General features: G+C 47.8%; 2 protein-coding genes across 4 annotated transcripts in view; one reads left to right on the top strand and one right to left on the bottom strand.

The window, feature by feature from the left end:
* SEPTIN12 (septin 12) overlaps positions 1-17,355 on the top strand; it is an 84,225-nt gene that overhangs the window by 23,948 nt on the left and 42,922 nt on the right. For 2 of the 3 annotated variants that reach the window (XM_072119778.1, XM_072119776.1), the window contains exon 2: positions 5,671-7,281. In XM_072119778.1, coding sequence (XP_071975879.1) covers positions 5,691-7,281 — 1,591 coding nt within the window. In that variant the 5' untranslated portion in view covers positions 5,671-5,690. Of the gene's footprint in view, positions 1-5,670; positions 7,282-15,365; positions 15,463-17,355 lie in introns of those variants that run through there. The other variant, XM_072119779.1, reaches the window with a different exon arrangement.
* The window catches only part of LOC140074694 (galanin receptor 2b-like), an 84,389-nt gene that overhangs the window by 66,468 nt on the left and 566 nt on the right, over positions 1-17,355 (bottom strand). The window lies entirely within an intron of this gene.

The following is a 17,355-nucleotide window of genomic DNA, read 5'->3' as shown; positions in this document are numbered from 1 at the left end:
TGTGATACTGTCTGCTGAGCTGTGTATCTAATCCTCTCCTGTTTGATACTGTCTGCTGAGCTGTGTATCTAATACTATCCAGCGTGATACTGTCTGCTGAGCTGTGTAGCTAATCCTATCCTGTGTGATACTGCCTGTAGAGCTGTGTATCTAATCCTATCCTGTGTGATACTGTCTGCTGAGCTGTGTACCTAATCCTCTCCTGTGTGATACAGTCTGCTGAGCTGTGTATCTAATCCTATCCTGTTTGATACTGTCTGCTGAGCTGTGTATCTAATCCTATCCCGTGTGATACAGTCTGCTGAGCTGTGTATCTAATCCTCTCCTGTTTGATACTGTCTGCTGAGCTGTGTATCTAATACTATCCAGCGTGATACTGTCTGCTGAGCTGTGTATCTAATCCTCTCCTGTGTGATACTGTCTGCTGAGTTGTGTATCTAATCCTATCCCGTGTGATACTGTCTGCTGAACTGTGTATCTAATCCCATCATGTGTGATACTGTCTGCTGTATCTAAGCTAAGATAGTTAATATTGACGGATCTATTTTCTATACTATCCTATTACATACTATAACACCTACTATTTTTTTTTACATGGACTGTCCCTTTAAGGAATGATAAATCTCCATCTACAGCTCCCATTAGTTCTCGCCTGCTGTAGCTGCACCCATCATCTCATCCGAGGTCACGTCACCTCTGACCCTCTCCCCCTCCCGCTCCTTCCGAGGAGCCGCTCTCTGGAATTCCAGGTAGTCATCTTGTTTCCTAAGGACCCGCTGTCCGTGGGCTTGTGTCAACAAGTGGACATGCCGCCGAGCCGTCACCATAGGCCCGGGACTGGTCATCCCAGAATATACAATATGAGGGATCATTCCTTCTCCATCCCTTTCTAGGCGCTTTCCTGTGTGTACAAGACCCCTCCCCCTAAAAAAATCTGATTACTAGTGCAGAGTCAATAGTGATGAGCATAAGATCTGCCAGAGACAACCCAATCCTGAGCCTCTCACCCACAGGGCACCCAACTACAGACTATCAGTAGGACAATTATTATTATTTAAAAAAAAAAAAAAATCTAATTACTAAGTCCCATCATTTATAACAGGGCGGCCTCCCCTATAATCTATGTAATCTGGGTGCAGGCCCCTCGCTGGGGATACATCAGGCCACGCAGATGTCCTCCGAGGCCCCGGACTCGTTACCGCTCCATATTTTCAGGACATTTATTTACATGAATAATAAAAGTCTTATTTTTAGACCCGAGGAAAATGCAGCAGAAACCACAGGTGGGAGCAATAAATAATCAGAGGAGAACGAGATCTCGTTACATCGAGAGCTAATTATATACAACCACAGCCGTTATATAACCAGAGCGTATGTGGGATGTCATGTGGACCCAGCAGGCCCAAAGCCGACTTCTGTAGGACCTTCCCATCCAGGGTTATGTGGTAACTTCCTGTATGAAGTGCAGCTCTGAAGCACAAACTTCTGCTGGTGTCTATAGACTTAATAGAAGGGCCTACAAAACCTCTGACTTGTGAACATTTCAAAAATATATATAAATAGGGTCATCAAGTGCACTAGAGGTAGGTCCTCACACTGCTTTGCTCTTCATTCACTACATTGAGCTAGCTTCCTAGCTCTTCTCAGCTCTGAGTAAAAGCTTTAGAATGCTTCTGGTTGAATACTACAGCAGTTACAGTGAGCAGGGACTGTGGAGCAGTGTGAGGACACACCGCCAGTGAACTCAGAAAAGCTAAAAGTCCTGGAATATAAATCCATATTTCACAGTCCTGCTGCTACTAATGCACAGTGTTGGATAATAGCCAACACTGACTGCAGAGCGCACAGAGCACAGCAGTGTGAGGACACACACCTAGTGCTAAAATACTGGAATATAAATCTGTACATCACAGTCCTGCTGCTACTAACAATATAAACAAAGGTCTTATTACACATCTCTCCAGCATACCCAATGTTTTCTCTACTGTCCTCAGTGTGAACAGGGGCTTACATGTTTCTAGTCCTGTCCTCCTGATGTGACAATGTTTGTCTTCCGCTGGGGGGGGCTCAGCCGGCCAAAGTTTCCAGATAAACAATTAGCGGGGGAAATAAACCCCTTCTGAGAAACATCCTGATAAGATCTGAGCGACAGATGGTGGAGGAGGAGGAAGATGAGGTCACAGCAAATGGACACAACACCAGGACCCCCCTGCTGTCCTCATCATCCCAACACCAAAGTGTAGATACAGCCAGGCTCAGATAACAGCCGGCACCGTACCACACAGGACTATAGTGAGTGATACCGCCTGCTGTATCCAAGCCATCGTGTGCGACTGTCTACTGGGCCTCTGTATCTAATCCTATCCTGTGTGATACTGTCTGCTCTGCTGTGTATCTAATCCTATCCTGTGTGATACTGTCTGCTGAGCTGTGTATCTAATCCTATCCTGTGTGATACTGTCTGCTGAGCCGTGTATCTAATCCTATCCTGTGTGATACTGTCTGCTGAGCTGTGTATCTAATCCTATCCTGTGTGATCCAGGCTGCTGAGCTGTGTATCTAATCCTATCCTGTGTGATACTGTCTGCTCTGCTGTGTATCTAATCCTATCCTGTGTGATACTGTCTGCTCTGCTGTGTATCTAATCCTATCCTGTGTGATACAGTCTGCTGAGCTGTGTATCTAAACATATAGCTTGTGATACTGTCCTGCTGTATCTAATCCTGTACTGTGTGAGAGTTTGCTGAGCTGTGTATCTAATCATATTGCATATGATACTGTGCTGCTTTATCTAATCCTCTACAGTGTGATACTGTCTGCTGAGCTGTATCTAATCCTATCCTGCGATACAGTCTGGTGAGCTGTGTATCTAATCCCATCGCAGGCGATACGGTTTGCTGGGCTGTGTTTCTAATCCTATCATGTGTGATACGGTCTGCTGAGCGCTGTACCTAATCCAGTTTAATGCCATCTGCTGTATCCAATCCTACCATGTGTGATACACTGTTCCTGTATCTAAGCTTATCACATTCTTACCTTCTTCTATACCAGTGTATCTAAGCTTTTCCTGTGGATACGGCTGATGTTGTCCGGGGTTGTGGGACTGTGATGTTTTCTGGTCTCACGATGTAATGACAAATTATAAAGCGCATGTTATCGCTGTGGTACATCAGACAGCTGCTGCGGCGCCTCTTATCATCCCTACCGGAGATATGACTCATATACAGCGATCCTTTCATGTGGTCCGTATGACAACCAAGGACATTTCCAGTGACAGGATCCAGCTGGGGGTCACATTGTGCGGCCCGGGATCTGCCTGTACAAGTGTCAGTCCTTACTGATCTCTAGAATTAAATTCAATGTATAAGATCCCATTATCCCAGAATATTGGAGTCAATGTAGGATGAATGGAGAGGAGGGTCCCGGTGGACCCCATGTCACATTGATCAATGAAACATGCCAATATTTTACTTTTTTTCCGAATTCCTGCAGTTCTACTTCCTGTTATTTGGAGTTTACGTTAAAAAAAAAAGAATATTATAAGATGGATAGGAAATGGATGTGGGAGACGATAAGGGATTACCATCCCCTCCTGCGGCGAGTAATGTAAAGCATGGCTCCCCTCTGACAGGAGGTCTGGAGCCGGCCACTGTCTTCTCTCTCTCAGGAAGTGGAGGATAAGTCGGACGTCAGCTCTGGAGTTTCTCCCTGGATGTACACTACAAAATGATCCTGCACAGACAGAGGCAGACATGGCCTTAATTCACTTCCTCACTTCACAAGTCATAAGTGGGGCTAAAAGGGTCATCCCGGGACGTCTGGTGGGAGGAGAGGGCCATATGTCCCATTTCCTGGGGCCATAAAGGCTTAAAGGGGATCTGTCACCAAGTACAAAAAGCTAAATGACACACCTCACGTGAAAGCTGCTGCCCCCCTGATCAATTTGATGTGCATTTTATAAAAATCTGCCAACCCCTTCAAAAGATATGATCCACTGAAGTTTTCATTCGAATTAGCAAAAAAGGAGGTGGCAACTTTATTGTAAAGCAGGCAGAGCCACGCCCCCAGAGGATGTATAAACTAATTCACTTATAAACTTCCAGGGATCATATCTTTTAAACGGAAGGACCGATTTTAATAAAACAAACACCAAATTGATCAGGGGGGCAGCGCCAATCTCATGAGGTGCATCACTTAGCATTTTGTACTTGGTGGCAAAACCCTTTAAGCCCAAATCGAATTCAGTTAAGATTTGGTTGGAGCTTTACTTATTTTTGTAAATTTTCTGTATAGAGAGAAGATTAGGTTGTAGATTGGATTGGGGCATTTTGACTTTTTTAAAAAAAATCCACACGTAGACAAAGGATTTAGTTCCATGCACAACCATCTTAATCGGGGGGTGGTGGGACCTGGTAGCCATATGTCTAAGTGGCGCCCGGGGGGTAGACATTTTTTGGGCACAATTGTTGTAATTGTTTAGTTCCTCTAGTTTTTTCCTTTTATGTCTGGAGGCAAATGGAAGTGATCGTAGTGAGGTTTATTTATTTATTTTTTTTTATGGCCACCTCTTCTACAATTTAGAAGTTTCCTTTCTCATATATATATCCAATTATCTATCTTCATCTACCTACCTACCTGAGATATCCAACCCAAAAACAACCCTGGACTCTTTACAAGCCCCCAAAAGAACATCCCACGTCGTGGAGGTTTGCGATCTATTTATACAGAAGACACAACATCTCTATAATGGAGGGGGGTGCTGTAAGTGGAGAGCAGACAGACATATGTGCAGTACAGCTGTGCAGCGGCTTCTTACATTCCTCCGGCACAGACCCCCATTGTTCCTACCTTTAATGGATTAAGGATATTGTGGGTTTTCTGGGAGCTCGAAGTTACAATGTTATTATGTCAGGATCTTGGCTTCGGCTCCCCTTTACGATAACACCTTATTTGGAGTGACTTGGTATGGCCCACATGGAGCCTGATCTTCTTCTCCAAGTAGAATCCCTCCTTTTCCTGTCTTCATAATTGGAGTTTTGTTCTTGTGTCCCCCCCTTGTCTGTGGATAATAAATCGTGTAGGTGTCAAGGATGTGGTCTGTGATGGTGTTCATGTCTACACTATGTGAAAGCTTCTTCTAGATCAGCGGTGTCCTAATAAGGTCATGAGTATCGAGGTCTGTCATATTAAGTGTAGGATGAGGACTTGGACAAGAATCAAGATGGGATCCTAAGAGTTTATAGTCTTTATCTAGAAGCCTCAAAGCTTTGGTGCTATAACTCATTTAGATTGGCACATTGCCCATGATGGCCTTGATAGGTTCCCTTTGTAATAAGACTTCGATAAGCCTCAACCTAGGAATAAGCAGTAGAAGGCATGGTACGTCCTGCTGGCCATTGGCGTTACACATGAGATGTATACATAATTCTGCTGGTCAGCAATGGATAGACCGGTCCACCTCAAATAAGTATGGTAAAATATGGAGACCAAAAGCCAAAAAAACATGGCAGAATTGTGGAGACAGGTCTGGCTGCCACCTTGGTAGAACAATATCTCAAGGTCAGCATGGCACACATAGCAATGAATTACAATGTTATAGACTTTGTATTTATTGGTAGATATCTCGATATCATGAACATTTGTTTGACCAGTGTTTGGTTTTCTCCACAGCTTTGAAAAGATCCTTTGACATGGAGGACATTGACGACACCCCCGTGTTTTCCTCAGCTTCTCCGCTTACATCTCCCTTTAGTCCAAGTCAACCTTCGGTGACGAGAACAAGCAATGGAGAGAGCCAGCTCTCTACTGGTTCACACCAGCCGCTCTATCAGTCCCGTATACGCATCAGCTCCAGCTGTAGTCCATCCCAGAGTCCCGTTTTGAAATCTAGGATCACCAGTAGCTTGTCCTTTAACCGTGGGACCATGCAGATGGCTAAAATCAATGGAACGGCAAGTCAAGGCCTGACCCGTGTGTCTTCTTTTCAAACAAGACTTCACCCTAGCGGTTTCTCTTCTTCAGGACAAGGTAGTGACAGTGAAAGCCTCCACAGTTCCACATCCAGCCTTGAGTGCCCACTTCCATCTAAACCGTTCCAATCCCTACGACCTACGCAAGCATCAGTGGGCCAGCATGGCTCTGGTATCGCAGTCTCCAGTGTAACCAGTCCAGTCCTAAAAAAGTTCTCCTCACATGGAAACATGTATCACTCTGAAATCGAGCGTCCTGGAGTCCGATTGGTGCCCGTGTCTTCCAAGAACCACGGCTCAATGCCATCACTAGATCTACATATTGCTGAAGACCCAGTTCCTGACCTGGTTCCATCTCCAGATGCCGGGTATCCGCCATCTGAAGGATGGAGCTCACCATCACCAGACTATAAACGTCCTACATCTAGGAATGCCAAATCAATCAGTCGTGAGCCTTCATTTTCTTCTTCGTCATCTTCATCGCCACCTACAGAATGCATACCTTTGAATTGCAGTTTGACCTCATCACCTTCTCCTCCACCAGTTTTTGGCCCTATACAGCCAGCCACTCTTCAGAAATTTCCAGTGTCACTGCAAAGCACTATTGGAAGATCAAATGGTTCTGGTCCAGAGCCACTTAACAGACCACTGCCAAGGACACAACTAAGGGTCAACCTGAACTCCACACCTGGTGTATCTTCTCATCCAACAAAGGAAAAGACAGAAGTTGCCTTCAAGAGTCAGTCTCAGACTGTAGTTAGTGGGAGGACACCAAGTACCAATAGCTTCAACAACCAAGTGGCACCTGTTTCAGGCATTTTGATGCAAGTACCCCAACAGGAATTGACCCAAGAAACAAACCATGTCAACAATGTGAGGCCTTCAGAGATACATTCATCAACAGAGAGGCTTCGATCTATGATGCAGAGAGCCAACTCCTTTAATAAAGCGGATCATGACATTTTACAAGGTCATTGTCTTCGGGAGGACATGATCATTGAAAAGTCAGCAGGTCGTGTGGCCGACCTTATAAAGAGTGTCCAGGAAACAGCAGCCCATGAAAAGTTGTCCTTTGCAAGTCGGATACAAGGAAATGGACATGTGACCTCCACACCTTATGCGCATGATGGCCTGCAAAACCAAAGGCCTCCTGAGGAATCTAGGAATGGTGTTCCCCTTCCTAACCACTGCCTTCGGAGTGAACCCAAGAGTGCAGTACCACCTGAGGCCCCCGTAATGGTGTCAAGTAAGGAAGAGGTTGCACAGAACACAGTGAAAGAAAAGTTACAGATCACCAATTCGTTCTCGGAAGGTAAGAATCCCACGTATTGTTTGCTAAAAATAGTCCTCAAATGGTTTGAAGTTCTCCAATCTCTTACTTCATCTTCTTTGGAGATGTGTGGAGCCGATCTGGCACCTGTATTGTGTAACACACCACGTGAAAAGCAAAAAATAAATCACAGAAGGGAATCACTGCCCCCAGAGGTGACCTCATCCCCCATCAACACCTCCGATTATGACTCACTGACCAATGAACATCGACCCCGCGAACAATATAGTATCTGCTGGGCAGGAGACACGTTCCAAGTACTCTCTAAAAAGCTTGGCTGCGGGAGTAAACTCTAGTAACCCCTCTTATTTTTCCAAAAATTAGCCGTAATGGTCCCCTTAAAAATTGACAAGGAAGGTGGGGAGGGGGCGCTCATGGTGAGTTGAAGTGGGGCAGGCCCAGGCCTGCTTATTTGGAGAACAACTGCTGGCGACTCTCCCAGTTTTGAAGAAGGGAGGGGGAGGTATTCCTCCTGCACATCTGTCTCGCCCCCTTACTCTTCTGGCATGGCACAGCACTTACTTAAGATTGTCTCCTGGGCCTATAAAGGGGAAGAGCGTAAAGAAGGAGGGAGGCAATTTTGTGGCGAAAAGTTACCTACCTGCAAACAGATGTTAGAGACCTTTGAGTTGGATGGGTGGGAGTGAGGACATCAAGGTAATGGTGTATGAAAGTAACCAAGATGTTGCTTCTTGAGGGATCTGTAGTAGGGTAGCGCATAGGATCTACACAATCTTACTCAAGTCTTGGTCACTTCAAAAAAGTTGTCCCCGTTTCTGGATGACGGCCCTTTCCCGCTCCGACCATTATACCCCGCCCACTGTTTATTATTACACAGGATTTAGCTGTGAGTTTATTTAAAGAAGGTCCCTGACAACCAATGCAGCTGTCCAAACAATCCCACCACTTATTGTATGTCACACAATCACAGCTCCCAGGTATTGTCCCTGCCGCTGCACAAAGCATTCTGGGAAATCACCTACGGCACTTTGGAAAAAAGTCACCCCTTCCATTCAATAGATACCAGCAATGACAATGTAAAACAAGGTGCTTCAGGTGAAGAAGAGTAATTATATTCCTGTACACAGGGGGCAGTATTATAGTAGTTATATTCTTGTACATAGGGGGCAGTATGATAGTAGTTATATTCTTGTACATAGGGGGCAGTATGATAGTAGTTATATTCTTGTACATAGGGGGCAGTATGATAGTAGTTATATTCTTGTACATAGGGGGCAGTATGATAGTAGTTATATTCTTGTACACAGGGGGCAGTATTATAGTAGTTATATTCTTGTACACAGGGGGCAGTATTATAGTAGCTATACTCTTGTACACAGGGGGCAGTATTATAGTAGCTATACTCTTGTACATAGGGGGCAGTATTATAGTAGTTATATTCTTGTACATAGGGGGCAGTATTATAGTAGTTATATTCTTGTACATAGGGGGCAGTATTATAGTAGTTATATTCTTGTACATATGGGGCAGTATTATAGTAGTTATATTCCTGTACATAGGGGGCAGTATTATAGTAGTTATATTCCTGTACATAGGGGGCAGTATTATAGTAGTTATATTCTTGTACATAGGGGGCAGTATTATAGTAGTTATATTCCTGTACATAGGGGGCAGTATTATAGTAGTTATATTCTTGTACATAGGGGGCAGTATTATAGTAGTTATATTCCTGTACATAGGGGGCAGTATTATAGTAGTTATATTCCTGTACATAGGGGGCAGTATTATAGTAGTTATATTCCTGTACATAGGGGGCAGTATTATAGTAGTTATATTCTTGTACATAGGGGGCAGTATTATAGTAGTTATATTCTTGTACATAGGGGGCAGTATTATAGTAGTTATATTCTTGCACATAGAGGCAGTATTATAGTAGTTATATTCTTGTACATAGGGGGCAGTATTATAGTAGTTATATTCTTGTACATAGGGGGCAGTATTATAGTAGTTATATTCTTGTACATAGGGGGCAGTATTATAGTAGTTATATTCTTGTACATAGGGGACAGTATTATAGTAGTTATATTCTTGTACATAGGGGGCAGTATTATAGTAGTTATATTCTTGTACATAGGGGGCAGTATTATAGTAGTTATATTCTTGTACATAGGGGGCAGTATTATAGTAGTTATATTCCTGTACATAGGGGGCAGTATTATAGTAGTTATATTCTTGTACATAGGGGCAGTATTATAGTTCCTGTAATAATTCATGCCTGTATTCCCTGGGTGTCCATGTAAATCCCTGGCACAGTTTGGAGGCTTCCGTCTGCTCCTGATACGTCTATGAAGAATGCAGCTCGGCACCTCTGGGTATTTCAGGCCGTACATGTAGGAACAGGTGCAGGATCCGTGATTGCAGTACGGAGGTCGATGTCGGGTGGATTCCAGGCACTTTGCACGTCCATCCATTCTCCTGTGCGGGGCTCAGTGACAGAGCGATGTCAGTGAATGACTTGTTAATTTGAGAATTCTTAGAAGTTGCAGATGACAGCCGCCCTGAGCGTTGCGCTGCGCCCCCCGGGGTAAGGGAGACCATTTGTGGGATGACAGCCATACATGCAGGTCAGACAGATGAGAGACAGCGAGAGGAAATGGAGAGAGCGCAGGACTTGGAGGAAGAGTGAGAGTGACATCCCATCATGGCAAGTGGCGATAGATGGGGGCTGAGCGCTGGGGTGACATAAGAGGGGGCGGCGTGAGGCGTGCGAGGGACGAGCGGCCTCCCGCAGGAATGCTACATATGGGAAGCACGCCGGCAGCGCTCTGTGGGATGATCCCAAGATTAAAAATAAAGACGGCCATAGAGCGGACGCAGTGCATGATGGGAGATCTCATGGCGGGATTTATGGAGATTGATGTTCGTATGGACGTCAGCAACAGGCGGCAGGAACCATGGCGGAGGCCTCCAGCGCTGTACATCATGTCAGATCTGTATAGGGGGAGATTTACAGAGACAGCGCCGCGCCATATGTTATAGGAGCCGCCAGCTGTGTGGTTACCAGGGGCTGTATCACACATGATAGGCTTAGATACAGACAGTATCACATATGATAAAGGCTTAGATACATCTGTACACAAACTCCCAGGCCCAATATACATTCAGGTGTAGATTGATGCGACTTCCATAGTAGTGACAGCGTCCCGTCCTCACCCCCCTGCCAGGAGATGGGCGCTGCCGTCCTCACCCCCCTGCCAGGAGATGGGCGCTGCCGTCCTCACCCCCCTGCCAGGAGATGGGCGCTGCCGTCCTCACCCCCCTGCCAGGAGATGGGCGCTGCCGTCCTCACCCCCCTGCCAGGAGATGGGCGCTGCCGTCCTCACCCCCCTGCCAGGAGATGGGCGCTGCCGCGCTCACCCCCCTGCCAGGAGATGGGCGCTGCCGTCCTCACCCCCCTGCCAGGAGATGGGCGCTGCCGTCCTCACCCCCCTGCCAGGAGATGGGCGCTGCCGCCCTCACCCCCCTGCCAGGCGATGGGCGCTCCCGCCCTCACCCCCCTGCCAGGCGATGGGCGCTCCCGCCCTCACCCCCCTGCCAGGAGATGGGCGCTCCCGCCCTCACCACCCTGCCAGGAGATGGGCGCTCCCGCCCTCACCCGTTCACTCCCTTCCTCACCCCTTTTTGGTACACGCTTCCACCCCCTCCCCACGTCGGTAGGTACACATGTGCTCCAAACCTTCCCCTGTCGGTAGACCAGGGCTCCCAAATCCCCTTCCCCCACAGTCGGTAGGCGCGTATGCTCCCAGCTCTCTCCCCTCCCCGCATTGTCCGTAGATGCACATGCTCCCATCCTCCACCCCCCCCACCCCATATGCACACATGCTAACCCCCCCCCCCCCCCCCCAGAGGCACGGCTGCTCCCATACCCCCCCTCCGTCAGTAGGCGCGCATGCTCCCATACCCCCCCCTCCGTCAGTAGGCGCGCATGCTCCCATACCCCCCCCTCCGTCAGTAGGCGCGCATGCTCCCATACCCCCCCCCTCCGTCAGTAGGCGCGCATGCTCCCATACCCCCCCCTCCGTCAGTAGGCGCGCATGCTCCCATACCCCCCCCTCCGTCAGTAGGCGCGCATGCTCCCATACCCCCCCTCCGTCAGTAGGCGCGCATGCTCCCATACCCCCCCCTCCGTCAGTAGGCGCGCATGCTCCCATACCCCCCCCTCCGTCAGTAGGCGCGCATGCTCCCATACCCCCCCTCCGTCAGTAGGCGCGCATGCTCCCATACCCCCCCCCCTCCGTCAGTAGGCGCGCATGCTCCCATACCCCCCCCCCTCCGTCAGTAGGCGCGCATGCTCCCATTCCCCCCCCCCCTTAGTAGGTGCGTGTTCACACCCAGCCATTGATATACCTGGGAGCTGAAGATATAATCTACAAGGTGGATGACGGGGAGCGGATCTTGCAGAGCCTCATCCATGTGGTCTCACTCCACGACCTGGGAACTGGAATATCTGAAATATCCTATTTGCATAAAGCTGATGGGTTTGTTACAGTGTATCAGTACAGGTCAAATCCTCTTCTAGCTGTTACAGGAAGTGGAGCCCATGTGTCACCCGCTGGCTCAGGCACCTATGGAGGAAGGTGCCTTATAGAAATAGTGACTGGGTTTTCTGAGCTCTACCTCAGAGGTGTTCACTCCGGAGCTAATGCCTTACCTCTGTCCTCAGCCAATCATCTTCTTTCCCTTTGTGTATACAGCACCTTCCTCCATAGGTGCCTGACCAAAATGTTCCACGTGTGCAGACGGCCGTCATGGACCACGACGTTACATCAGCTTAGCCCGGCAGGAGAAATCCCTCTCCATTATAGCTCCGTCGACACATTGTAACGAATTGCAGCTGTGTCATCCATTCACTGACAGTCAGCAGAAACTTTTTGTTCCTGTATAGATTAGGATTTTCCTGATCAGTCTGCAAACTGGATGCAAATTGCTGGCCCTTAAATACGAAATTCCCTGGATTGGAGGAGACGTGTGGGATTATCCTGCAGGACAGGCAATCAGGGATTGGACTCAGACCCAATTTTCTAGGCCAAAATCATGAGAGCAGCAGAAGGTGCGGATTTATAGAGCTGACCCCCCTCTAGTGACAAGGGTTCCAAGGACGGAGCGCTCCTCCAAAAACACAGCGTCCTGCTGATTGCTAATATAATCTATAACCTGGGATTAATTAACCTCTTGGTGACCGCAAAGTCATGGCGCAGCAGCCTGAAGACTCATCGGCCTTAGACGTGTTTTATAAATGAGCGGAGAGCAACCAGGTCCCTGCAGCGGGGTCTTATTACACAGTACATGACCCCCGACGTGTGCACAGCGCCCCCTGTACTCACTGACCTCATCCTGGAGTAACGCTGCCGCCTAGTGATGGAAAAGGGAACTGCAGCCCTGCACAGGATGGGGACAGGTACCATAAAGTGACAGAATCTGGATGCAGATCCCATCCGCAGCCTCCGACTTCTCTGCAGATTGTGGCTGGGATTAGTAGTGCGGCCGCTCGTTACTTAACTACTTATGGGAGAAGGGCCAAGAGTGTGAGTCAGGGGGCTGCCGAAACATCTGGAACTGCTGAGACCCTCCAATGACATCAGGCACCCCCCCCCCTCCTTCCCAAGGACATATTGGAACTTCCTCTCCAAAAGATCATTAACTCTTAGATGACACATCCCAAATCTGTATCAAACTGTACCACAGCAGATGGGATTAGATACGCAGCAGAGCAGACAGTACCACAGCGGATAGGATTAGATACACAGCAGAGCAGACAGTACCATAGTGGATAGGACTAGATACACAGCAGAGCAGACAGTACCACAGCGGATAGGACTAGATACGCAGCAGACAGTACCAGAGTGGATGGGATTATATACACAGCAGAGCAGACAGTACCAGAGCGGATGGAATTAGATACACAGCAGAGCAGACAGTACCACGGCGGATAGGACTAGATACGCAGCAGACAGTACCAGAGCAGATGGAATTAGATACACAGCAGAGCAGACAGTACCAAAGCGGATAGGATTATATACGCAGCAGACAGTACCACAGCGGATAGGATTAGATACACAGCAGAGCAGACAGTACCACCGCGGATGGGATTAGATACACAGCAGAGCAGACAGTATCACACAGGATAAGATTAGATACACAGCAGAGCAGACAGTACCACAGCGGATAGGATTATATACGCAGCAGACAGCACCACAGCGGATAGGATTAGATACACAGCAGAGCAGACAGTATCACACAGGATAGGATTAAATACACAGCAGAGCAGACAGTACCATAGCGGATAGGACTAGATACGCAGCAGACAGTACCACAGCGGATAGGATTAGATACACAACTCAGCAGACAGTATCACCCAGGATAGGATTAGATACACAGCAGAGCAGACAGTATCACCCAGGATAGGATTAGATACAGAGCTAAGCAGCACAGTATCACACAGGATAGGATTAGATACACAGCTCAGCAGCACAGTATCACACAGGATAGGATTAGATACACAGCTCAGCAGACAGTATCACACAGGATAGGATTAGATACACAGCTCAGCAGGCAGTATCACACAGGATAGGATTAGATACACAGCTCAGCAGCACAGTATCACACAGGATAGGAATAGATACACAGCTCAGCAGACAGTATCACACAGGATAGGATTAGATACACAGCTCAGCAGACAGTATCACACAGGATAGGATTAGATACACAGCTCAGCAGCACAGTATCACATGCGTTATCTAATGGGAGATGATATACAGGAGATGAAGGCCTCCTGCTGCAGGCGCTCTCAGACATTTGCCGGGGTCACCTGCAGGAGAATCCCCTATTATTATCCCGTATCTTGCATCATCTTCGGAAAATTTCCCATCTAATTCCAATGGTCCTCTATAGGGGTCTCGTCTAGACCAGTTACACCTCCTCCCCATCCCCTAACCAAATTATCATATTTCCATTGAGTCAGTACATTATGTATTCTCCCTACAGAGCTGTGTAATCAGACCTTTGTGTATGTTGTTAGTAGCAGCAGGACTGTGATTTACGGATTTATATTCCAGGATCGTCCTTACACTGCTATTCTCTGTGCTCTCAGCATTTAATTGCTTCACGGCCCGTCTTATCAGCTCTGAGTAACTGCTGTAGTATATAATCAGAAGCCTGATTAATCTTTTACGCTCAACAAAGGGGAGGAACTGATCAGGACTCTGAGAGCACAGAGCACAGCAGTGTGAGGAGACGATTCAGTTACAGTCCTGGACCATAAATCCAGATTTACACCATCTTTTCATAAACTGTTTAGTTTGGATAGCTTATTTTGTTATCCTGTACGCAGTCTTCTGCTATAGGGTGCTTGAGCTGCGATAGGTGTACATAACCATCACTCTTAGGGTTAAATTCCCGAAATCGGTGAAATATTTCAAAGAATTAGGAAATCCCCACCTCACACGGCTGCAGGCACCTGGAGGTTTACAGGGGGACTCCATTCTAAGCAGGGAGCGGTAATGTCCTACCCATAGGACAGACAGTGTATGTGAAGGGCGAGCAGGGCTGCGGTGTAAAGCATGGCGGAATAACAGCTAAGATCTGTCCAGCTGATGGTGTCTGGTCATAGCATTGTAAAAAATCCCAAATATGTGCACTAACCAACAGATACATGTTTGGGTGCGGGGGTAAAAGTGACCTTAAACTTAACAGACTTTGACCTTGACAGGTTAAGATGGGGGTCAAGGTCGCGGCTGACAGAACAGATGGGCGACACCTGGGTAATTACTCCCAGGAAGCGGATAATTGTCAGGTGGGATAATGGTGTCATCAGGTTGTGGGAAGCGGTGAGGGTGAGGAGGAGACTGGTCATACTGCGCCCTGGGAACCTGACATCGAGGTCACCCGACCCCTCATCATGAACCCCACTACAGATTACGCCCCAAAATGGGACAAATTGATGCAAAATAGAGGAGATGGCACCAAGATGGATCAACAACCAATCACCTCGCTGCTCTCATTTCCCATACAGCTTGTGAAAGATGAAAGCTGGATTCTGATAGGTTGCTATGGGTAACTCTGTGTACGTGCCATGGTGGCCTTCTACTAGTAGTCACCTGGACATCGGCCATCAGACGATGGAGCAAGGCGACTTCACCACAGGTTAGCGGAGACAAAATCCTGTCACGTCACTCACCCCGCTGTAAGGAGCGAGGCCATAAGGCAGTGATGGCGAACCTTTTAGAGACCGAGTGCCCAAACTACAACAAAGACCTACTTATTTATCGCAAAGTGCCATCACAGAAATTTAATTTGTGATTTATACTCCCTTCTCTGTCACAGTTTTCATTGATACCAGCACCTGAGGACACCAATAAAGCAGAAAGTAGTCCCAGGTAGAGCTGTCACTTTAATATAGCTCTGTGCACAGCAAGTCCTGGGCTGTCTGGGACTGCAGGCAGATACCTGGAGTCCTCTCTGGTGATGGCCTGAGTGCCCACAGAAAGGGCTCTGAGTGCCACCTCTGGCACCAGTGCCATAGGTTAGCCATCACTGCCATAAGGGATCTGGACGCCATTTTGTAACGTTTTTTTTTCCTTGACCAAAATTTTAGAGTTTAGACTAAATTTTACCACACCTTCGCCAATATCTGACAGGATTTTTAATAATTGGGGATTTTCCCAGACAATGATGGGTTAATGGGAAGGATTGTGAGTGTTCCCCCCTCCCTCACTGCCCCCAATGTTTCTGGGTTATATCCGGATGATGGCGGATGGAGGATTCCCTCCGGAAGGTGCGGAGATCCTCGGAGAGTCGTCTGCTCCACATCTACAGGCACGATACGTTAGTAATTTGAATCCTTTCTAGTTCTGCTGTAGTTATGATCTATGTATACAATCAACATGGCCGCCATACAGGCAATCACCCAGCTTTCCTACAATCCTGGGTGGTAAACGTGCCTATAGGGGTATCTTTGGTGATGGGAGTTATAGGGGTCCCTGTGGCCGAGTCACTTCGAGCCGGACACTTTTGGGGGTCCCTATGGCCAAGACACTTTGAGCTGGACACTTTTGGGGGTCCCTGTGGCTGAGACACCTCGAGCTGGACACTTTTGGGGGGGGGGTCCCTGTGGCCAAGACACTTCGAGCCGGACACTTTTGGGGGGGTCCCTGTGGCCAAGACACTTCGAGCTGGACACTTTTGGGGGTCCCTGTGGCCGAGACACCTCGAGCTGGACCCTTCTGGTGGTACCAGTGGTTGAGATACATACTTCTTGCTGGACCCTTTGGGGGTCCCTGTTGATGATATACTTCGAGGTGGATGCTTTTGGGGATACCAGTAGCTAAAACACTTTTGGGGGTACCTGTGAATGAGATATTTATAGCCCAGGTACTTTTGGGGTGCCTATGGCTTTGTCACTGTTGGCAGTACCCGTAGCTGATACAATTATGTGGGGGCTTATACACGAGACACTTTTGGGGGTACCTGTGGCTGAGATACTTATGTGGTACCTTTTTTTTAATTATTCTCTTTTGAAATGCGTAACTTTATCAGTGTTGTCATCCCGGTCCATGTGGTTGTGACTTCCATACATGGTAGAGGTCAGGGCGGCCATGTTTACCTCAGCAGGGGCCATCCGCACCCTCCAGTAATGGCGTCCTGAGGCGTCTGGATAGAGTACGTGCGGCTGCAGACAGGCCGGGGCTTTGTTATGGAGGCGCTGTGTTTGCTCAGGGCTGTGGGAAGACTCTGATAGAAAGGGGCCTTGTCTGTGACTGTATATTTTCCTGTCAGACACTATTAAACATGGCCGCCATCTGGGGAGCGCACAATAACAATCCAGCGCAGTGTTTAATGTATGGAGTCCTGCTCCTCGTCACACAGCGTCCAGACTGCACATCACATCCCCCACGTGTCCCTATAGCCATATAGTCTGGACCCTGAAACTCATGGAACGGGTCACTAATTAACCCTTACATAGGAAATTGTATCAGTCACCTCCTGCCAGTGACCCTAATGCGACCCCATAAAACTATAGACGTCAGGCCACGTATA

Source organism: Engystomops pustulosus, chromosome 8, assembly GCF_040894005.1.
Source record: "Engystomops pustulosus chromosome 8, aEngPut4.maternal, whole genome shotgun sequence".
NCBI lineage: Eukaryota > Metazoa > Chordata > Amphibia > Anura > Leptodactylidae > Engystomops > Engystomops pustulosus.
Note: the sequence above shows the minus strand (reverse complement) of the source record. Positions and strands in the feature narration are given on the sequence as shown.